This window comes from Lepidochelys olivacea (assembly GCF_965140295.1).
Source record: "Lepidochelys olivacea isolate rLepOli2 genome assembly, chromosome: 1".
NCBI lineage: Eukaryota > Metazoa > Chordata > Testudines > Cheloniidae > Lepidochelys > Lepidochelys olivacea.
This window is the reverse complement of record NC_140411.1, coordinates 275,266,180-275,290,068: the sequence shown is the minus strand read 5'-3', so window position 1 is coordinate 275,290,068 and position 23,889 is coordinate 275,266,180. Positions and strand designations below refer to the sequence as shown.

At 42.4% G+C, this 23,889-nt stretch overlaps 1 protein-coding gene across 2 annotated transcripts; it reads left to right on the top strand.

Moving 5' to 3' along the window:
• Positions 1 to 1,520: 1,520 nt before the first annotated feature.
• Positions 1,521 to 23,651, top strand: RLIG1 (RNA 5'-phosphate and 3'-OH ligase 1). 2 transcript variants are annotated; one of them, XM_084641282.1, is made up of 7 exons: positions 1,521 to 1,882; positions 4,030 to 4,147; positions 4,907 to 5,002; positions 15,691 to 15,807; positions 16,912 to 17,109; positions 21,123 to 21,292; positions 22,793 to 23,651. In XM_084641282.1, exons 1-7 carry the CDS (start codon positions 1,829 to 1,831, stop codon positions 22,979 to 22,981), a joined length of 942 nt encoding a protein of 313 aa, XP_084497408.1. In that variant the 5' UTR covers positions 1,521 to 1,828; the 3' UTR covers positions 22,982 to 23,651. The 2 variants fall into 2 exon arrangements, with proteins under 2 accessions (XP_084497408.1, XP_084497407.1); XM_084641281.1 differs by having other exon boundaries at positions 1,523 to 1,918; positions 22,793 to 23,649.
• The last annotated feature ends 238 nt before the right edge of the window (positions 23,652 to 23,889 follow it).

Below are 23,889 nucleotides of genomic sequence, written 5' to 3'. Positions count from 1 at the left end.
CTCATAATAAGAAATATGCGCAGAGGCCAACTCCAGAACCAAATTAGTTTTAATAAATCAAATTAGTTTGTGACCTGAGATGATTCTGCTTTCTCTCTGTGATTTCAAATCACTCTAGAAACATTGAGTACTATTCCACTTTTTATAGATGTGGAAACTGAGGTATCACAGTATCACAGAATATCAGGGTTGGAAGGGACCTCAGGAGGTCATCTAGAGGTACAGACCAGTTACTTCCATAAGGTCATACAGCAACTCTGTGGGAAAGCTAGGAATAGAACACAGAAGTCTTGACTCCACGCAGTCCTCCATATTAAAAATGGTATTGTTAACAATAAAAATAAATACATAAAATAAATAATAAAATGTCCTGGTACTTGGATAGGCCTTGTTGAGAACAGTTTAGGAAATTGGCACTCCACAAAGAAGCACCACACAGCACATGCTAGTTCTTGAGAAATTCTTATATGAAATAGGATAGGACCCTCACAATACATTAAGTTGGAACCAGCAACATTTTCCAGTGACGGATATTTAGTTTCTGTTCTTTCTGAGAAGCCAGCCGCCACTGTTGTCAGTCCAGTCCTGTCCATTTGCCCAATGTCTCATTTCTATCTTTTCCCATAACCAGGGTTTCACTGAGTTTCATCCACCCTTCCATGCCTGGAAAGTCAGCAAGTAAAGAGGTGTTTACATTACTGCATGCAGAGTGTTGGGAACACTGGGGCATGGCCATTAGGTAACTCGAGGGGATGGAAGACCACGAGTATCGATGAAGCCCACTCGCACTAGGCCCCGGTGTCCTTGGCCCCCCCCCCGCCTGGAGGCACACACAGCAGTTATGCTGAGAATCTGCAACAGTATGTTGCAGAGTCAGACTGCCTGAAACTAAGCAAGGCCAAACAGGGGAGATATGGAAGAACAATGCTGAATAAAGCAGCTTTATGTATAGTTTAACAAATGATACAGAGAATCAGGGAACTAGCTGGGAACTGGATTGGCTGGCTATATGGATACTTGGAGCAGCTTGCTATTGGATAAGTATGCTGGGAAAAAGGATGTATGAAAGCCTGTGTAACTTCCTGCTCTGTTGTACAGGATTTGAGATTCAAATCTCCCTGTACCTTTTTGAAGCTTCAAATAAACTTTTCTGCTTCTCCACCCCGTTGCGATTATTGGGTGCAGCACACCGGGTAACGAACCAACTCAAGCTGTTGTTCAGCCTCTCGGCACTGGGTGCCGGCAACAAGAGGATAATGAAAGCCACGGACAACACAGATGTAGAAAATGCAGCTGAGCTACTGCAACAGAGGCAGCTTACAACATTGAGGTTGCTTCTGAGCTGAACCAAGGCCGAGGCAGACTGTGAAGGTCTCCGACTGCAACACAAAAGCGGAAGGCTAGCGCCCGCCCCGCACAACAGAGGACTGTGGGGCTGTCACATCCACATAGCTACCCTCCAACCACCCCTAGGGCAGGTGATTGTGGGGCTGTAACACCCACACAGCTACCCCTCCCCCCCACATCGTTCCCAGGGCAGGGGGTGTGGGGCTGTAACGCCCAGAGGGCCACCCGAGGCAATGACCCGTCCCTGTGCAGCGGGGAGGCTGTAACTCTCGCACAGAAAACATCCGCCGGGCCCCGGGGGGCGGGACGCTCCCACACACGCAGGGCGCCGCTGCAGGCCGCGAGGCCCTTTACCGGCTGCCGCCCCGCGGACTCCATTTCCCAGCGCGCGCGCGCGCGCGCCCTGCGGTCCGGGCCCTGCTGGCGGGAGGCGGCTGCGGCTCCGCTCTCGGTCCCGTTGCGCGTGAGGGGAGCCGGGGCCATGAGCCGCCTGGGCTCGGTGCAGCGGAAGGTGCCCTGCCTGTTTGTGACGCAGGTGAAAGAGGAGCCCTCGGCTAAGCGGGAGCGCCAGGTACCGGGAAGCGCCTGGGCCCGGCCCGGCCCAGCGATGCCGGAGGGAGCGCACGGCGTCCTGGGCCGGGCGCAGAGGGGCAGGGGCCGCGGGGGCAGAGGGGACCTGCCGCCCATGGGGGGCGAGCTCAGGGGTCGTGCTGGAGCCACTGGCCATGGGGGAGGAAAGGAAGCTGCTCGGGCGTGGTGGTGGGTACCCGGGTGATGGTGGGAGTGGCTGGGGGGGCTCAGGGTGCTGGGGAAGAGGAGGGGGCATGGTGGGTACCCGGGTGATGGTGGGAGTGGCTGGAGAGGGGCTCAGGGTGCTGGGGAGGAGGGGATGCAGCGGTCTGGTTGGGGACAAGGGTATTTGAGACTTGCAGCCACATCCAGCTCTAACAGTGCCTGGTGCATCTTTGAGATTCTTGGTGGCTCCATGCATGTTTTCATTGTATAAAACAGCAATAGGGAACTGCCCACATACCAGGTTGCGGGTAAGCCAGGTGGAATAGTACTGATGGCTAAAACCTTATCGGAATGATGATTCCTTTTTCAGAAGTAATTGGGGTAATTTGCTCTTCTTTATCCCTGTTCAGCCCACTTTTCGGCGTCTTTCTGGGGAGGTCTTTGCTTGAGGCTTTGGTTGGTTGATATACCCCAGTGACTTCAGGGGTGGCCTGCTGGCATCACTCTTCCTTAACTCTGATGGAAATAATTGGTCACACAACACTTGTGATGGGTTCTCTTAGTCTCCTGTTAAAAGGATTTAGGAGTTTATAACGCAGCAAGCAAGTATTGTGAAATCCCTGCTCTTGCAGAATTCAGTCCTTCCTCTGTTTCAAGGAGTTATCTCCTGCAGACCCGAAAGATGGTGATGATATGGGTATTTGGTGTTTTACATTTTGTTTGTTTGAAGTTCTTGGGGCTAATGTTGTTTTGACTGTGGTTATGTTAGTGTGCTTTCTTCCTTAAATTAGTGTTTCTTACTGTTATAAGAAGCAGACAGAAGGTTAGGGTAAAGTAAGAACTTGTTACATGCATAACTATAAAAAATTAGTCAAGTATTATGTGGAAATACAAAAGATTAAGTATATGTGTACTGAAACAGAAAGGACAGAATCAAGTTCACACTTTTTTCTATCTTGCACCTTCTGTATTCATCTACACCAGTGTTTTGTGGGTGTACTAATCTGAGCAGGTAGCATTTCACACCCATAATGCACAGGTTAGATTGCTGTAGAAGGTGCAAAACAGGGAGATAATCAGGCTCTTTCTTCTTATGTATTTCAATAACAGTAGTACTTAGAGGCTTCAACCAACATTGGGGCACTGTCGTGCTAGGTGCTTTACCACACAGTGAAAGAGACAGCTCCTACGCCAAAGAGCTGACAGTCTAAAGAAGAGTAGGGGAAAGGATATTATTCTACAGGAGAATATTTTAAAAGTAATCTTTACCAGAAATGATTTTTCTTCATCTAAACCTATTTTGAGAAGTCTTACCAACACCATCTCTCAGAAAACAAGATCAACTTCACGATGTCCACTGGGTGTCTGTTCAGACTCCTTGGAACACTCACCTCTTTATTCTATAGAAAGATTTAGATGAAGACTGCAATCTTTATTATGTTGTTCAAAATGTGTTTGCTTTAACCAGCTTCCATCACTCTGGTATGTTTATTATTATCACCATCATTTAGTACTAGTAGGGCTTCCATCTCTAAACTGAAGCTTAGGAACAGTTAGTCCCTCAAATGATGCATGGAACTTTTGTTGCCATAGTAATGTCATAAAGGCATCTATTGAAATTCTGTAGCACTAGGCTGGAACTCTTCTGCATTACACACACTACTTCAAAGTGTGGGAGCAGGTTGTTCCTGAAGATAAACCCCGAATGGAAAGGAGGGAAGCAGCCTCATTAAATTATTCTTTATAAGACAACAGGTGTGAAAGTTTTATTCCTTTGCCTTGATGCATTTTCAGATTTGTAATATATTGTGAAATAGTTGCATTCTTAGGCAATATTAGAAACTAGGAATAAAAAAAAGATTCTGGGTTTGTGGATGTCAATTATAATATATTAGAGTCCATATAGGAAGTTATGGACTGAGGTTTAAATAATTGTTGTCTTTTCAGTCATTTAAAGTTTTGGCAACTGAAACCATAAATCGAAAGGCGTTAGATGCAGATATATACAATGCAATTCCAACTGAGAAGGTGGATGGAACCTGCTGTTACGTAACAACCTATAAAGGTAATACGGAAGATTTGTATGTAGACGTCTCATGTTGATTTGTACCCATAAGTTGTACATAATTTTCATTTTATTGCATTCCTGTATCTGGGAAATTCAGATTCATTAAAAAAATAATGGCTTTACTATAAAATATGCATTAACTGATAATGTAAGTTTACTGTAATTTTATAGAAGATACACCTATCTGTAAAATTGTTCTGGATTTTCGTATAGTTTGTGAAACTAAAGTCCAGGTGAAAATGATCCAGTTTAAATTAACCTGGTAGCCAAAGAAAACTATTCTACCTGGTTGGCATTTTGTCATTAGAATTTTTTTTTTCTCAGAAAGTCCGATAAACGGTATTTTATTTGCAGAGGTGTGAGGAAAAAGTGTGGTTCAATGAATACCTGATGAACCCTTGAAAATTCCTCCTGTTCTCGCTTTCTACTGAAAGTATATTTTGAATATGCATATATCCGTTTTGTGGTTTTTAAATATATATTTCAAGCAGTTTGTGCATCATATTAAGCAAGGTACTGTTCATAGTGCTCTTAGGTTTTCTGACAAGTGAGCAAATTAACCTCAATTTAAATATGTCCTCTTTTTATATGACTCTTTTTTTTTTTTTTTTTTTTTTTTGAAGGCAGGAGGAAATAGAATATTTACTGCTGGATATTTTACTTCTCATGTTAAACTGTCCATTTCAATGGGAGAAATCCTGTCCTGCATGCTATTATCTAAACAAGCTGTTGTTTTCCTAATTCTGAAACCTGTAGGGCAGCCGTATCTTTGGGCCAGGTTGGATAGAAAACCCAACAAACTGTCTGAGAAAAGGTTTAAAAGATTCCTGTATTCAATGGAAGACTCAAAAGGTCAGTGAGGGTTTTTTTCTCTTTTTTTTTTTTTTTTTCTCTTGGTAATTGAAGCATTTCTTTAAAAGAGAGAGACCTTTGGTTAAACAAAACTAGTATTATGTTGAAATATTAGTGATCCGGCTCAAAACTTCTATATTTCATTTCAAATGCTATTATGACTTTACTTATCTCCGTGTACCATCGTTATAATTTTGGCTAATTGGTCACTTGTTCCTCACTCTGGGCTAGTATTAAATACTAAAACTTTTTCCTAGTGTATGTCTCCTTCATTGCTCCATGGTATTTCTTTTGCTAGAATGGAAATTCATGACTAGAACAGAAAATTTCTTATCAAAAATTTCCTTTCTGCTAGCTGCATCTCCCACAATTCTGGATGTCTAGAATCATAGAAGATTAGGATTGGAAGAGACCTCAGGAGGTCATCTTGTCCAGCTCCCTGCTTCAAGCAGGACCAGCACCAACTAAATCAAGCCCATCCACCTTTGTCAAGCCAGGCCTTAAAAACCTCTAAGGATGGAGATTTCACCACCTCCTAGGTAACCCATTCCAGTGCTTCACCACCCTCCTAGTGAAATAGTGTTTCCTAATATCCAACCTAGACCTCCCCCACTGCAACTTGAGACCATTGCTCCTTGTTCTGTCTGAGAACAGAACAGCCAATCTCCATCCTCTTTGGAACCCCCCTGCAGGTAGTTGAAGGCTGCTTTCAAATCCCCCCTCACTCTTCTGCAGACTAAACGAACCCAGTTCCCTCAGCCTCTCCTCGTAAGTCATGTGCCCCAGTCCCCTAATAATTTTTGTTGCTCTCCAATAGACTCTCTCCAATTTGTGCACATCCTTTCTGTATGGGGAGCCCAAAGCTGGACGCAATACTCCAGATGTGGCCTCACCACTGCTGAATAGAGGGGAATAATCACTTCCCTTGATCTGCTAGCAATGCTCCTACTAATGCAGCCCAATATGCTAGTGGTCTTCTTGACAACAAGGGCACACTGCTGATTCATATCCAGCTTCTCATCCACTGTAATCCCCAGGTCTTTTTCTGCAGAACTGCTGCTTAGCCAGTCGGTCGCTAGCCTGCAGCGGTGCGTGGGATTCTTCCGTCCTAAGTGCAGGACTCTGTACTTGTCCTTGTTGACCCTCATCAGATTTCTTTTGGCCCAATCCTCTAATTTGTCTAGGTCGCTCTGGACCCTATCCCTATCATCCAGCATATCTACCTCTCTCCCTAGCTTAGTGTCATCTGTGAACTTGCTGAGGGTACAATCCATCTCATCATCCAGATCATTAATAAAATGTTGAACAAAACTGGTCCCAGGATCGACCCCTGGAGCACTCTGCTTGATACTGGCTGCTAACTAGACACAGAGCCGTTGATCTCTACCCGTTGAGCCCGACAAGATGGCCATCTTTCTGTCCACCTTATAGTCCATCCATCCATCCAATTCATACTTTTTTAATTTGCTGGCAAGAATACTGTGGGAGACTGTATCAAAAGCTTTGCTAAAGTCAAGATATATCATGTCCACTGCTTTCCCCATATCCACAGAACCAGTTACCTCATTATAGAAGGCAATCAGGTTGGTCAGGCATGACTTGCCCTTGATGAATCCATGTTGACTGTTCCTGATTACCTTCCTCTCCTCCAAGTGCTTCAAAATGGTTTCTTTGAGGACCTGCTCCGTGATTTTTCCAGGGACTGAGGTGAGGCTGACCGGTCTGTAGTTCCCTGGATTCTCTTTCTTCCCTTTTTTGAAGATGGGACTGCTGTCCTCCCTGGGTTCTCCTCCTTCCCTTATTGAAAGATGGGGCTGCTGTCCTCTCTTTGCAGCTCTCAGAGGCAGATCAGAGTTTTAGTTTTGCCGTCTGGCCACAGCCCTTCTGCTCCGGCTTGCTGCCAGATGAGTTATTCCCAAGATGAAAAATTTGCATAACATCATTATTAAAAAACATTCAGGGAATAATGGAATAGCTATGTACATTAGACCAAGGAATATGGTCATATGGTAAAGATTCCACTTAATATCTGACCTTTGACTCATGAACTATCCAGGGTGACTAGAATTTTGGGAGATGCTGCTAGCAAAAAAGAAATTATCAGTCAGAAGTTTTCCATTCTGCAGCCTAGCATCTCTCACAGTGCTGGACATCTGGAAAGTAGAAAGCAGTGAACATATGAAGGGAGGTTATGAAACAAAAGTTTGGTAGGAAAGAAGTACCCCACTTTTTGTGAGTCTGTATTTATTTCTGGGCCACCGGTTGCATCTTCTTCCTGCCAAAGGAGGCCTCTACATCATGGACCTTCTATTTTCTGCAATGCTAAATGAAGGGGTTGGCTGTAGACCAAGTGGCTGCTTTGCAGATTTCAGCAGTGGATGCAGTTGCTTGTTCCACCCAGGAGGTTGCTAATGATCTCATGAAGTGCGCCTTGATCTCTTCTGGGACAGGAGCCTCTGATGATTTGTAGGCTTCCACAATACATAGTCTAATCCATCTAGTGTTGGAGGACTTGGAGAGCTCTGAGTACTTGACATTTTGGGTAGAAAGACATGAATAGGGAGCCTGATATTTTTGTGGATTCTGTATGTTTGAGAGATTTTCAATGCTCTTTTGACATGTAAGATGTCGTGCCTTTTTTAGTTGGCTGCTGTTGTTTTGGACAGAGTGAAGGATGCCCATCCTCTTGTGTAGGCCTGAGACCTCATCAGTATCACTCTCCTCCATCCCTCCTCCACCAATATTAAACCAGCTTTAGGTGAAACTCAGGGAGTTCACCACTAAAATTGAAAAAAAGAATGTTCTGCTGCTGATAAAGCACCCACACCTCAGGAATGTTCCTAACAAGTGTTGTAGCCACCACCCTCGTAAAGTAGAGACACACAGGCGCTGGAAAATTAGGGAGGATACAGAAAGAGATTCAACAAATGATAAGATAAGCTCTAACCAGCATTTTTATGCTGACCATCTTCATAAACGGAGAAGGTCACAATTAAGTTACAAATTGTGCATGAAAGATAAAATGTAAAAAAAACTTGGGCAGAAAGGAGGACACATAGGTGCCAGTATGTAATTGGTAAATTTTTTTGTTATTTAGGGATGTGGTATAATGTGATAGGTTTAGTGCATTTGAAGGAGGTAGCTAGCTGTACCTATATAATATAAATGAAAAACGGTGCTCTTTGGGAACCATTTCTGGACTGCAGTTCAACATCAAGCTGCTGGAACTCTGACCTCTCTGCACAACAGTGACGTGCATAGGCATCACCAGAAACCCCCAGATGAGTGGATCCTGACTGGCGATCGGGTGAACTTTGTCTATATTGGGAGTGATGAGCATAAGAAGTTTGCTTGGTATATGTATTCTGTGTGTGTTGCTAATAAATAGATCAGGGATCAGCAACCTATGGCACGCAAGCTGATTTTCAGTGGCATTCTGCTGCCGGCCTGGGGTTCCATCTGCTGGCCTGCTGCTGGCCTAGGGTTCCATCCGCTGGCCCCGCTCAGCCCGCCGCTGGTCCGGGACACCAGCCACCAGTCCGGGACACCAGCCGCCGTCCTGGATGAATGGAACCTTTCTCTCCCCAAAGAAGATAATCTATTTGCAGACATTGGAAAACTCAGCAAGGAAAAGCAAGGGCAATGATCATACTAAACTGATAAGATCTGCATTTTAATTTAATTTTAAAATGAAGGTTCTTAAACATTTTAAAAACCTTATTTACATATAACAATAGTTTAGTTATATAATATAGACTTATAGAGAGACCTTCTAAAAACGTTAAAAATGTATTACTGGCACATGAAACCTTAAATTACAGTGAATAAATGAAGACTTGGCACACCACTTCTGAAAGGTTGCCAACCCCTGAAATAGATGTTTAGAGCACAGCTGTGTAAGGCTCTTTCACTGGGAAAAGATCTTGCAGATCCGTAGAGCCTTGATCCCCATGGGAAAGGGCAGGTACTTAAATTGGCCAGGTTTCTCCCTGAGCCCATAGGAAAGGGTAGGTGCCTTACACCCTGATCCTTTGGTAGGGAAAGTTGGGGTGCCTAAATTGACAGGGTCACATCTTGAGCCCTTGGAAGGATATAGGCGGGGTGCCCTATATTGTGCGAGTAACACTTGGGAAGTGTGGGAGGAACAGCTTACCTTCAAAGAAAGGATTCTGGTGTCCTGAGTATTGCCTTGGCTCCATGGAACGTGCAGTAAGGCTCCCGTATAGATAAGGGTGCCAGCACAGGCACTCCCCTGGCAGATGTAACTGCTATTAAGAAATAAGTCTTATGGATAAATAAAAGGCTAACGCTGAAATCAGAGGCTTGTCAGGGCGCACAGAAATAGCAGAAAGTCTCATTTTGGGAAGAGTGGCCTGGCTAATCAGACTGCTTGAAGGACTCTGGCCACCCGTGGATTGACTGCAGAGAGTGTGAGGATCCTGTGAATAACATGCAACTAAGAACAGAGAAAGTCTAGAATGATTGGAATTCCTGGATTTCTGAGATTTGCATTGTGTTCCTGGCATGAATTGTTGAATCCTGACCAGACAGAGGAGTACGCTTTAGTATTGAGACTCTGCTAGATGAAAGCAGTCAATGAGTGTGGAGGACAGACAGAAGTACTAGAATGTCTCATTCTCAATAACCAGGCTGTTAGCTGAAGCTGCTTGAGTACTTCAGTCTAGAGGTCCTGTGCTATTTGGGTCTTCAAGTGAGCTCCCCGGGCTTCTAGGCTGGAGTCAGTAGTAAGGACTAAAGGATCTGTAAGGCAGATGAGCATATCATTGGGGTTATTGCCATGGGCTGACCACCGCTGTAAGGAGTTGAATACATATGTTGGAATTTGTACTTGATATTTCATAGATTCATAGATTCATAGATATTTAGGCCAGAAGGGACCATTATGATCATCTAGTCTGACCTCCTGCACAATGCAGGCCACAGAATTTCACCCACCACTCCTAAAAAAGACCTCACACCTATGTCTGTGCTATTGAAGTCCTCAAATTGTAGTCTGAAGACCTCAAGGAGCAGAGAATCCTCCAGCAAGTGACCCGTGCCCCATGCTACAGAGGAAGGCGAAAAACCTCCAGGGCCTTCCAATCTGCCCTGGAGGAAAATTCCTTCCCGACCCCAAATATGGCGATCAGCTAAACCCTGAGCATATGGGCAAGATTCATCAGCCAGATACTACAGAAAATTCTTTCCCGGGTAACTTGGATCTTACCCCATCTAAAAACCCATCACAGGCCATTGGGCCTATTTACCATGAATATTTAATTACCAAAACCATGTTATCCCATCATACCATCTCCTCCATAAACTTATCGAGTTTAATCTTAAAGCAAGATAGATCTTTTGCCCCCACTACTTCCCTCGGAAGGCTATTCCAAAACTTCACTCCTCTGATGGTTAGAAACCTTCGTCTAATTTCTAATCTAAATTTCCTAGTGGCCAGTTTATATCCATTTGTTCTTGTGTCCACATTGGTACTGAGTTTAAATAATTCCTCTCCCTCTCTGGTATTTATCCCTCTGATATATTTATAGAGAGCAATCATATCTCCCCTCAACCTTCTTTTAGTTAGGCTAAACAAGCCAAGCTCCCTGAGTCTCCTTTCATAAGACAAGTTTTCCATTCCTCGGATCATCCTAGTAGCCCTTCTCTGTACCTGTTCCAGTTTGAATTCATCCTTCTTAAACATGGGAGACCAGAACTGCACACAGTATTCCAGGTGAGGTCTCACCAGTGCCTTATATAACGGTACTAAAACCTCCTTATCCCTACTGGAAATACCTCTCCTGATGCATCCCAAGACGACATTAGCTTTTTTCACAGCCATATCACATTGGCAGCTCATAGTCATCCTATGATCAACCAATACTCCAAGGTCCTTTTCCTCCTCCGTTACTTCTAGTTGATGCGTCCCTAGCTTATAACTAAAATTCTTGTTATTAATCCCTAAATGCATGACCTTACACTTCTCACTATTAAATTTCATCCTATTCCTATTACTCCAGTTTACAAGGTCATCCAGATCCTCCTGTAGGGTATCCCTGTCCTTCTCTAAATTAGCAATACCTCCCAGCTTTGTATCATCTGCAAACTTTATTAGCACACTCCCACTTTTTGTGCCCAGGTCAGTAATAAAAAGATTAAATAAGATTGGTCCCAAAACTGATCCTTGAGGAACTCCACTGGTAACCTCCCTCCAACTTGACAGTTCACCTTTCAGTAGGACCCGTTGTAGTCTCCCCTTTAACCAATTCCCTATCCACCTTTCAATTTTCCTATTGATGCCCATCTTATCCAATTTAACTAATAATTCCCCATGTGGCACAGTATCAAACGCCTTACTAAAATCTAAGTAGATTAGATCCACTGCGTTTCCTTTATCTAAAAAATCTGTTACTCTCTCAAAGAAGGAGATCAGGTTGGTTTGGCACGATCTACCTTTTGTAAAACCATGTTGTATTTTGTCCCATTTACCATTGACTTCAATGTCCTTAACTACCTTCTCCTTCAAAATTTTTTCCAAGACCTTGCATACTACAGATGTCAAACTAACAGGCCTATAATTACTTGGATCACTTTTTTTCCCTTTCTTAAAAATAGGAACTATGTTAGCAATTCTCCAATCATACGGTACAACCCCTGAGTTTACAGATTCATTAAAAATTCTTGCTAATGGGCTTGCAATTTCTTGTGCCAATTCTTTTAATATTCTTGGATGAAGATTATCTGGGCCCCCCGATTTAGTCCCATTAAGCTGTTTGAGTTTCGCTTCTACCTCAGATATGGTGATGTCTACCTCCATATCCTCATTCCCATTTATCATGCTACCATTATCCCTAAGATCCTCTTTAGTCTTATTAAAGACTGAGGCAAAGTATTTGTTTAGATATTGGGCCATGCCTAGATTATCCTTGACCTCCACTCCATCCTCAGTTTTTAGCGGTCCCACTTCTTCTTTCATGTGTTCTGGGGAGTGGTCCCACACATTTAGTACAAAGGCTGAAGACTTCTGATGCATGATTGCACCTATGGAGTGTTCCTCATACACCGCACAAGGAGTCCTAGCAATTCAAGGCATAGAGCTATGTCTGCAGCACTGGAGTAAGAAAATAAATTCCTGGGTGGAACCAGAGCGCTTTTCTTGGTGTTTATGATGAAGCCATGCACCTGGAAGAGATCTGAAGAGGGTCTGAAACATAGCCCTTGTGTGCTGCTGACTGTGCTGGAACTCTGATCAGGATGTTGTCCAGGAAAGGGTACAGGTGAGTTCACTGTGACCTCACTGGCTGTGGCTATTATCATCAACATCATCTTTGTAAAAACCCTGGGGCTTGATGACCAGCTGAATAGGAGAGTTTGGTACTGATAATCTTTCCTGCCATAGGCAACCCTCAGACGTCTGCAGTGACACTGTCTGATGGGGATATGAAAATACGTATCTGCTAGATCTACTGAAGTAAAGAAGTCCCTCAAGACAGCGATGACATTGGTGGGCAGGGTCTCCTCCTGAAACTTCATTTTCTTCATCCACTTTTGATGTCAAGAACAGCTTAAATACCCCCTGTGCACTTCTGTGCAGTGAAGAAGACAGTAAAATCTGGAGAAACTTTATTCTGAGGGAACACACTCTCACGCTCATGTCCAGAAGATAAGATATTTCATTCTGGATCAGACTTTCTGGTCATTAGAGCTGGGTTGAATGGATGAAGGATGGATGGAGTGGAGTCCACAGCTTGTGGGAGTATCCCTAGCTTATTATTTCCCTCATCTACTTGTCTGTGGTTGATGAAAACGATTTCTTTACAAAATGAGAAATCCTCTCCCCTGGCTTCAGCTCTGGGTAAAGACACATGAGATCTTTGTCATAGAGTGGATTTCAGGGAGGCTGAGGTCACTCTGAACTGTTTCTCCCCCCTCCTCCCCCGTAGGAGCAGGATTTTATATTTGCACTATAAGAATTAATGTATGTCTTGATTTCATCCTGCTAGCCCTCCCCATTTGAATAGCAGAAAAGAACGATCTATAATGAAGGAAGGGCAGATTGACGACCCTGAGGGGAAGGCTGGCACCCCTAAAGACAATTGATTAAATCAAAACCACGACAGGATGACCCTCTCAAAGGTGTTTTGAAATGTTAACACCAATCAAGGAGTAACCGGTCAGAAACTGACACAGCAAAATCCATAGACTTCAACAGAGAAAAAAGACTATAAGAACAGGGTGCTTGGCCATGAGACTTTGGATTCATCTTGCCACACTCCAGGAGCATCGGATAGTGACCGACAGAGCCCTGCTCCCCTCTGCGACCAATCTGGCTGGATCACTAGATTGATCCAGACTCTGGACTGGTAACTGTAAACATCAACGGTAAGACTGCGTGCATGGTGTGTGTGTGTGTGTGTGTGTGATTGAAAAGCATATGCTAACTGTTGTATTTACAATAAACGCAAATACAACAGTTAGCATATGCTTTTCAGTCTCTCACACCATGCACACAGTCTTACCAGTTCATGTTTATCGTTACTAAGACTAAATCTTGTGGTCAAAAACAGTTTACATTGTGCTCAGGCCTTCAACATTCCTTTAATGTAATTAACATAGACACAATACAAAATCCTGTCTCTTATTAACTAAACTTTATAACAGGTCCTAATTGTAATGCATATGGGAAAACAGAATCTCATAGTCCCAGAGGGTCATTCCTTTCTGCTATTTAAATGGGGAGGGCTAGCAGGATGAAATCAAGACATACATTAATTCTCATAGTAAAAATATAAAATCCTGCTCCTACACTCCCTGGTCCCCAATTCCTCTGTTTCCTTTGGGGAATTTGTTGACTCTCTGTGAGGAAGAGGAGAGAAAGTTGCACCTCTTTCTGAATGCCAGTCTCTGTTCTTTTCTATGGGCACTTAGTGGGGAAGGGAGAGAATATTTGGATTTAGCCACATTGTCGGCAACCACTGTATCCAGCTTTTCTCAAAAAAGGAGGGAGACTGTAAACTTGGCTTCAGCATAAGACATGCTTACGGTTGGAGCCATAGGTGGCACCTGGCTACTAAGCTGGAAGTCACAGCTTGGGCTTGAGGACCTCATTGCATCCACTGAAGCATCAGTTACAAACACTGTTTCTAGGAAGAGTTCTTTTAAGCGGAGTAAAAGTCAAGGTTATCTCTGTCCTTTAAAGGCCTTGAGATCTTACAACCAGGAAAAAGATGCTCTTGCAAAGCAGATGGCCACCAGGGGCACTTGAAGAGTGGTGGAGGAAGCTTCAAAGTCCATTTTAAGGGTGGCCTTCATTTTTCTATCCGTGGGTTCCTTAGGCTTGAACTCCCCTTCTGAGGAAATAATCATATCCTTGGTGAGGGACGCTACACTGGCATCAACTTCTGGTGTATCAGTAATAGAGCCCTTGGGTTCTTGAATGTTGTAGAGTCTGAGGTCGATGTTGTGAATATGCTTTCCTTTATCAGGCTTGTTCTGTTCATCCGTAATCACTTCCTCGAAGGGAGGAGCGAAAGGGTATTGCAGCCATATATGAGGATTTTGCGGGGAGAAATTTACTCTGAAGCTTACTCACAGGAGCATGCTTAGGTTTCAGAGTCAGAAAGCTCATCTTCCTCAGTGGGGGAGGAAGAGGAATCAGAGGACTCATAACTTCTGGATTTTTTTTTTATTGCTTTTTCTTTCCCTTTTTTGCTTTTTTAGGTTTTTTTTTTTTTTAAAGCCTTTTGAATGCGCTTTGGGAGTGCAGAAACTCTGCTGTGGCTTTGGTGAGGTCTTTTGTGGCTTGCCTTCCTTAAGACTTGAAGACCCTCTCGAAAGATCTGTCTCACAATCCTTCCCACTCAGTCCCATTGTTCCTCGGAGAAGGAACTCATTGTCAGCGGATATGTCTATACTGCAGTTAGACATCCGTGGCTGGCCCCTGGGACTTAACCCATGAGTCGAGTGGTCAGGGTCCACCTTGCTTTTGGACCCTCTCGCTGTTCTGCACTGAGGTTCCTTGCCTGTTTTTTCCTCGCTGGAGTCATGGTTGCCTTGGTCGGTAGGGACCCCACCTCCCTATCCAGCTTGTAGCACCAGGACCTAACAGAGTTAGAGATGGAAGGCTGAGTGCAAGTGGGGCACAAGTCACTGCCTGTTTCTCAGGAGGCTGCCTCAGATATAGAGCACTAATTGGAGGAACAAGCAGGGAGACAATGCAGTGGTGGTTCAGGGAGAGTTTTACTCCCAAAGGGTTAACTGACTCAGGGAGGGGGAGGAATTCTGAGCAAAGAAGTTAAAATAGAGGTAGAAAGGGCAGGAGCAAAAGAACCTGCTACTGTCTGCTGCTGCAGTGGCAGAGAATCTGGCAGCAAGCAGGAACAGAGGTGTTCTGGCCAGACTGTTCAGCGCTAAAAGGCTGCTCTCCCTCCGTGAGCTGCAGAGAGGAGAGCAGCCCCAGAAGTCCAGGATTGTGGGAATGGAATGGAAATTCTTTGCCTAAATATCTTAGTAGACCAAATTAGTTAAAAAAACAAAAATTGAACAAAAAACAACAACAAAAGATTAGACCTCATGCTGGTACTCTTCCTATGTCAGATTATTTGAATGTTTACTTTTGAAAGAAGGTAAGATAATAGAATTAGCTAAAATTTTGTCACAAAATAAATATTTAACATTTTTATTTTTAGAATTTATTTGGAATATTGAAGAAGACTTCAGACCTGTCCCAGAATGCTGGATTCCAGCAAAGGAAATCCAGCAATCGAGTGGAAACCCTTTGCCCGATGAAAATGGACACATTCCAGGTATATACCATACAGTCTGTCTTAAAGAAAAGGGGATTTTTCTCTGCTTCATTAGGCCCAGAGTTAAATACCCACAGAACAGGACTCAGTGGCACCAGACCCTGCCAAAACAGATGCAAAACCTGAAGACGCATCTCCACTGCTACAATGATCAACACCACCCACACCACACCTTTCAAGATTCATTGATCCTACACATGCCTATCCCAAGATATGGTGTACCTCATCCAGAGCACTAACTGCTTGAATAACGATTGTGTGGGTGAAACCAATCCCTTCATGCTCTAATGATCTCACACCTGCGGATTAACCCTTTTCACGAAGTGATCACTCTATATCTGATCTTATCCATCCCTCATCCTCAAAGGAAACCTGCACAACACTTTCAAAAGACAAGCCTGGGAGCTTAAATTCATTACTCTGCTAGACACTAAAAATGTGGACTGAACAGAGATGCTGGATTTATGGCTTATTAGAACACTAACCCCCTCTCTTTGTCCTGTGACCGCAGAGGTGTTAACGGGCCACTCTGCCTTGAATGATCCCTTACAGTTTGTGCAAACTGCTTATGCTAAACAATCTGTTCCACCTTGAATTTTGCTGTGACACTGGGAGTACCTTTCCCAGACCTGAAAAAAGCTCTGAGTGGCTCAAAAGCTTGTCTCTCTCACCAACAGAAGTTGGTCCAATAAAAGATATTACCTCACTGACCTTGCCTTTCCAATATCCTGGGACCGATATGGCTACAACTACACTGCATAGCACCATACTCAGAAAGTTCCTTTCTAACATGTCATTTACTCACTGTTCAGTCGTGCTTTGTTCTGCTGTCATAGAAACATTTTTTTCCTGTGGCATTTGGCCACACTGATTTGCAAAGCTTTGAGCCAAAAGACACAGTTGTTCCTGTTAAATTCCTTTGACACATTTCTTTGAGGTACAATGTAACTTTGTCCTTGGGATAAGTTTATTTTCCTTGTAAAAATATAATTAGGTATGTAGCTCTTCATATTAGTAGAATGCTATAGTTTATAGCTACTTTCTAATGCATGTACAGCTTTTAATGTGCCTTGACAAGAAGTAAAATGGCATGTTTTCTCATAGGTTGGGTGCCAGTGGAGAAAAATAGCAAACAATATCGCTGGCACTCATCTGTTGTTAATTATGAGGCAGAAATAGCCCTTATATTGAAGTGCCATGCTGATGATCCTGGACGTTTGGAAATCAGTTCCGTGCCATTATCAGACCTTTTGGAACAAACCCTGGAGCTTATTGGAACTAATATTAATGCAAATCCATATGGTAAGCATAGCATGTGTTGTTGTTTAACACTCATTAATACCTTAAATATTTTAATGTGTTCTGAGTGTGAAAGGTATGGCATTTTTTACTTGCAAAATAAGAGATTGGAATTACTTCACTAAGCTCCATGAATTAAAAGCAACTTGTATGTTGCCAACATGGCTTATTAACATATTATAACCCAGTGGTTCTCAAACTTTTGTACTGGTGACCCCTTTTACACAGCAAGCTTCTGAGTGCGACCCTCCCGCCTTTATAAATTAGAAACACTTTTAAAAAATATTTAATCCTATTATAAATGCTGGAGGTGAAGCAGTGTTTGGGGTGGAGGCTGACCGCTCATGACCCCTCTATGTAATAACCTCGTGATCCCCTGAGGGGTCCCCGGTATAACTCTCTTTAAAAAAGAAAATGAGGGGATAGCTACAGTAGTGCCCAAAGGGTGGAGTTTAGAGATATTTTTAGATACTTCAGTGATTGGCAGTTTCCACATAATGCATACAGTCTTTTTAACTATCTCATTCTCCCCTTCCAACCTGCTGCATGTAATTCCAAAGGGTATGTCTTCACTACCCACCGGATCGGAGGGCTGCGATCGATCCAGTGGGGATCGATTTACCGTGTCTAGTCTAGATGCGATAAATCGACCCCTGAGTGCTCTCTTGTACTCTAGCACTGCGAGAGGCGCAGGCAGAGTCAACAGGGGAGTGCCAGCAGTCGACTCACTGCGGTGAAGACACCACAGTCAGTTGATTTAAGTATGTCGACTTCAGCTATGTTGTTCATATAGCTGAAGTTGCGTAACTGAGATCGATCCCCCCGCCTAGTGTAGATCAGGGCTAAGATACTTCTCCTCCATGCAAGACTACAGCTATGTCTTCACTGCAATCAATAGCTGCATTTTTACAGGTTAGCTAAGTTGAGACAGTACTGTAGTTTGTTACCTCTGCGTAGCTAAGTCTCTGTGCCTTCCACCTGGGTTGACCTTAATTAGTTATATTCAGGTAAAAACTACCCGGGCTATGTGTTCACTATGACTTTACATCAAGATAGCTATCATAATGCAAAACCACATTTTTTTTTTTTCTTTTAGTGAAGACATAACCTTGAACTAGCAGGGACAATGTTTGCTCCACTTTCCAAAGCCAGTCAGTGATGTGCTGCTAACTTTTAATAAGAGGCATCCACAAAAAAAATTTCCCTTTGGGTTGAGACAAACTGCTGCTGCAGTGAAGTTGGATGAATGACTGGGGCATATGCATTTGTTTTCCATTTAAACGGACCTCTTTTCTCAGAACCAAAGAGTGGTGCAACACCACTTGGGAAACAAATATTAAATTGCACTTCATTGGAAATACTTAGAACAAAATAGATCGCCTCCGATTTATGATTATGTGCTGAAGGGCTTTGGGGGGAGAAGCTGGTGCTCTTCTTTGAAGACTTTTTTTTTTTTAAACACCTGCTATTTGGTGCAATTTTTTATGTTCCAAAAGCAAAACTTTATTCTTCAGTAGCATTTTTATGAGCTCCTAATATTACTTATGTATGCCAAGGAGGACTTCATATTATAAAATATCTTGGAAATATTTTTGATCTCAGCTACAACAGGGTTATGACATTCTTTTAATAAAATCAATATTTTAAAACATCACTGTGTGATAGTTTACTGACAGGCAAAAAGAAAAGGCCCATGCACAGTGGAACTTACTTCCTTTTGATCCTTCAAATCGTTCTTGAATCTTTTATAACGCAGTTTAAAAATGAGCAGGTTAAATAGGCTTTGGAGTGTTACATGTGCTTACTTGTAACAGTTTATTCCCAGAATAACAGCTTTTGTCTTCGCATGGCAGGAAGAGTATGCTATAGTTCTACTACACCATCCCTATTATCATTTCAGTAACGACACATGAAGTTTGTTATATTCCTGGGGGAATTCAGCACCAAAGAATTAAACATTCTGCGCACAATATTTTGAAGTTCTGCAAAATTCTGCATATTTTATTTGTCAAAATAACAATATAATCCCGCTAGTCTCAATTATTTTGGTAATTTATTTCAAAATACCTGCCAGTAATTATGTCTGTAACCATACAGACAACAAAAAAGATTCAGCAAATGTTTTTTTGACAGATTCCTGGCTAAGCATATTAATACAGAACTTTGAATAATAATTCATTTAAACTAGAATACAGAAACACATTTCTCATACTCCTCAGAAGCAGTGGAAAGGCTTGTGGGATTTAGGGGTAATGGAACAGCTGAGGGAGAGAGGAGGAGTCTTTCCTGGGTGTCTGGCTGGTGAGTCTTGCCCACATGCTCAGGGTTTAACTGATCGCCATATTTGGGGTTGGGAAGGAATTCTCCTCCAGGGCAGATTGGCAGAGGCCCTGGGGGGTTTTCGCCTTCCTCTGCAGCGTGGGGCACAGGTCACTTGCTGGAGGATTCTCTGCACCTTGAAGTCTTTAAACCACCATTTGAGGACTTCAGCAGCTCAGACATAGGTTAGGGGGTTGTTAGAAGAGTGGGTGGGTGAGATTCTGTGGCCTGCATTGTGCAGGAGGTCAGAATAGACTATCATAATAGTCCCTTCTGACCTTAAAGTCTATGATTCAAGTGAACCTGGAGAGTCGTTGGGTGTGGGTGGGAGAAATATGGAACAGGGTTGTTTTTCTGAGGGGAGGAATGTTGGGGAGCCTCCCCCATGCAGACCCCGGCTGACCCTAATCTCTCCCATTCAGTCAGGCAAATATGCCCATCCCAGTGTTCCCTGCACCTCTCCCATTCAGCCAGGCATATCTGCACATGTCCCCATGTGGCCCTGTAGCCCCCCCTGCTCCTATTGAGCCCCTGGCTCAATGCTATCACCCCCCTAGTTCCTGTGACATCCCCCCCCCCAGCAGCCCTGTGTGCCCCACTCTATCCATCCCCCACCATGTTCTGTGGCCCTGCAGGCAGGATGCTGTGAGAAAGGCAGCCTCTGACCCCTCCCTGCTCCAGCTTGTGAGCTAGCTGCCCTCTCTTCTGGTACCATAGCATTCCCTGGTGGATGAAAGGTGTAATTGAAACATTCTGCAGGAGATGTGCATATTCTGTCAGGGCGGGTAGGAGTGGGGAATCTGTGGGGGACATGAATTCTGCATGTGTGCAGTGGTGCAGAATTCTCCCAGGAGTATTGTGTCAAGTAGTCTTAACTTGTGGCTCTTTGGAGCATATTGAAGCAGAAATCTCGTAGCTTGCAAGAGACACTTCGTATGTTCTAATTAAATTTAGTATTCATTTGGTAACTGTAGATCTTAAATATATAAAGCTTATTGTTTGCCTATCTCACCACAATAGTATATTAATGGTAAATCACAGTTTAAGAACTAGATGCGAAATTGAGTTTTTTTCTGTGGTAAGCATGTCAAGGTGGTGTTCCTTTGGATTCTAATAAGATAGTAGTGCTGTCATGGGACCTATTTGGAGTCATGGCAAAAATCAAAGATATCTATCTACACACGAGTTTTCTTAAAAAACAAAAAACCTCTGTTTTTTTAGATGCAGCTTGCCATGCAAACTGGAGAGGTGATTATTTAATTTCCTAGAAACTGTATTTTTTAAACTGAGATATGGCCTATATATACTTCTATACTTCTGTTGGCTTACATTTGTAATGTCATAATATTGCATGGGGCAAGAAGTTACAGTGGAATCAGAAGATTGTGAAGACTTGTTATGTCTCCCTAATATGAAAATAAAAATTAATATCCCACTTCACCCAGGACAGGAAATCTACTTCTGTTGCTGAAAAGCAGGGATGAAATCCTGTCTCTGTAGAAGTCAATGGAAAAATTTCCATTTATTTCAGCTGCGTCTGGATTTCACCCAATGTGTTTTATAGGCCAGCCCTGTGTATCTGACAGAAATCTTCTGTGACAGCATTCTTAATGTAGCTGTAATTAATAAAAATAAGGGAAATTTTGACTTGAGTGACTACATGATTTAACAGGTTAATTTTTTTTTTTTATATAAAGGATTAGGAAGTAAGAAGCACCCTCTCCATCTTCTTGTACCACATGGAGCATTTGAAATAAAGAATCCACCTATGCTGAAGCACAGTGATATATTATCTTGGTTTGAAAGCTGCACAGAGGGTAAAATTGAAGGAATTGTATGGCACTGTAATGATGGACATTTAATCAAGGTAACCATTTAGAATGTCATGAGTGAATCTGCACTCCTCAAAACATAAAACAAAAAAAACCCACACTTGTGCAGAAGAAACACTTCAAGGACAAAACTACTAGTGTAAAAGGCACAAGGGATTAAAATACAATATGCACTGCTGCTTCTAATTGGGTGAGAATCAGTTTAGCTACTTTGTGAGATCATGTTTCAAATTAGCACTTGACAGCTTTGATCAGCTCCTCACAAGCCCAGTTTGTGATAATTTTCAACATAAACTGTGAGTTAGACACTAGTCATCTATCTTTGTTCCCAGTACAGCTTCTTACCCAGTTTCTTTCCAGGGGCAGGAGGGCTCCAGCACTCCACATACCACTTCTCGTTGTAGCCAGAACACACAGCTCTCTTGCCCAGCAGCTGTACCTTTTTGTAACGGCTGTGTGATGTAGTTTGTCAAACTGTATTGGACTCCTTACAATACTTACGGTATTTATTAACTGTTATAAAGACAGATTAACCTCCAAACTGCTCTAGTCATTTATGCTGATGAAGGTAAATCCACCTGCCATTATCCTATACATTGCTTTCCATTGTACTTTTCAGTAAAGGTTCCACCCCCCTTCAATGTCTCTAAGGTGGATGCCAATAAGAGCACACAAATGTCTTAGCATAATAGCAAATATTCAGTAATAGTGTATAAAACTCCTGCCTCCACCCTAAATAAATTATGCCAGTAGTTTGAACAGTTAATTGAAAACAGACAAAATAAAGGATGACCACGGTATTATCTTGTCCTGTGGCGGTAGCACCTACCAATTAAGGCTTGGTTTTTTTTAAAAAAAAAATCTCTCTCAAAAAACAACCCCAACAACCCTAAATTAATTTGCTTTTTATTTGTGTGTGGCCCATAATTGATTTTTTTCTGTGGGTCAGTGGCTTGAAGCCATGCACACCTGTATTGGAATGGACATATGCAAGTACTCAAAGAAGAACAGTTCCTTATAAAACAAGGGATCACTTTATAATAATCAAAATGAGCTGGCATTGTTTCTGTAAGAATGGTCTTCAAACTGTGGTTTGTGGAGGACTACGTAGCGATGTAGTCTGCTTCTTTTCACATTCACCTGCTAAATCACATTAAAATGACTGCTAAAAAAATACAACACTGTCCTAGTTTTCATCACAGCAGTTGCAATTGTAGCTACCTATTTTTTTTTTTTTTTGAGATCCCCCTCCCCCTACTTTTCTTCACTTGGTCTGAATTCCTGCTGCTATCTAAAACACGTTGTTTAACTTCAGCTGTAGGAAAGTTAGTAGTTTTTGAAGTGGTATATGGCAAACTTCCAGAAGCAATTTGACATAAGTTTCACACACCGTGTACAATAACTATGAGCTTTCTAAGTGATGTGACATCAGTGACCAAAGCAGCTAGCTGTTGAGATACTAGTGATGGATATTTGTCATAAGTGGTCAAATGTATGAGGATGTTTACACTGATCTCCTGTTTCTCTCTTCTTAGCTCCATCGACATCATCTTGGTATGTGCTGGCCAATTCCAGAGACGTATCTGAATTCTCAACCAGTTGTCATTGCTGTTAATGGGACCAAATATGACTGTGACTTTGAACCAAAATGTTTGTTTAACCATTTTTCAAAGCTGGATGGGCAAAGGTTCAGTAGACTCAAAGATATAAAGTTTGATGTTTAAAGAGAAAAAAGAATCTTGTCACATATGTACGATTGTACCTCCTTCTGCTTTGCCTACAATACAAGTGGATATTTTTGCAAATAATTGTGGCATAGGTAGCTCTGTAGCTACAATGCACATGATTAGGATAAATATTATCAATAATATGAAGCAAAAGAGCAGTAAAGGCAAATCCAAAATGGATCTCCCTCTCTTAGATTTCAGCACATTTGCTGTTTTGGTTTTGAAAGACCCTGAAATGTTGAAGCTGTTAGGGCTAAGAGGAGGACAGTGTTTTTAATGGTAGCTGCTTCCAGGGGCTTGTATAGCGAAGCAGATAGTGATGGTTTTAAAAACAAACAGAAAAGTCAGCTAACTTTTAGAGTTTCTGAATTTTTACAGCCTGCAGTTTTATTCTGAAGTCAGACTGCAACTCAAACATTCTCAGGTTTAGGCTCCAGACTTAGGGCCCAATGCTTTCTATGATATCAGTGAAGTAACACAGATTTAAATCAGTAACTGAGACCATAATCAGGCCCTACGTTTTAAAAAAGTTTAAAATTGTGACAATTTTTTTTATTTAGACATTCCACACTATTTGTATACCCCCCCGCCATGCTGCAGTAGGGTACTAGGACTTGAAAACCAAGTAGTGAAATTGTTTACATTATCCAGTCTCTTGGGACACTGTTTTTTTTGTTAATAAATTAGCATAAATAGTAAAATGTAAACTCGTTTTAATTATTTTGAAAAAATAGTCCATAACCGTTTAGAAAATAACTTTATCAAGAGCAGCATGTAAAGTAATGTTTCAAATACTTAACTTAGAAAAATAGACAATACAAATTGTGTATTCTCACAATTTGGTTCTATTTACATCTGTGCTCTGCATGTACCAAACATCCACCAACACTAGATCTATACAAATA

Bases quoted from the DNA above. Each gene is read 5' to 3' on its own strand.
- RLIG1 (XM_084641281.1), top strand. From the start codon at position 1,829: ATGAGCCGCCTGGGCTCGGTGCAGCGGAAGGTGCCCTGCCTGTTTGTG. The intron at 4,148-4,906 runs GTAATACGGAAG...TGAAACCTGTAG, and splicing joins TTACGTAACAACCTATAAAG to GGCAGCCGTATCTTTGGGCC. The intron at 21,293-22,792 runs GTAACCATTTAG...CTCTCTTCTTAG, and splicing joins ATGATGGACATTTAATCAAG to CTCCATCGACATCATCTTGG.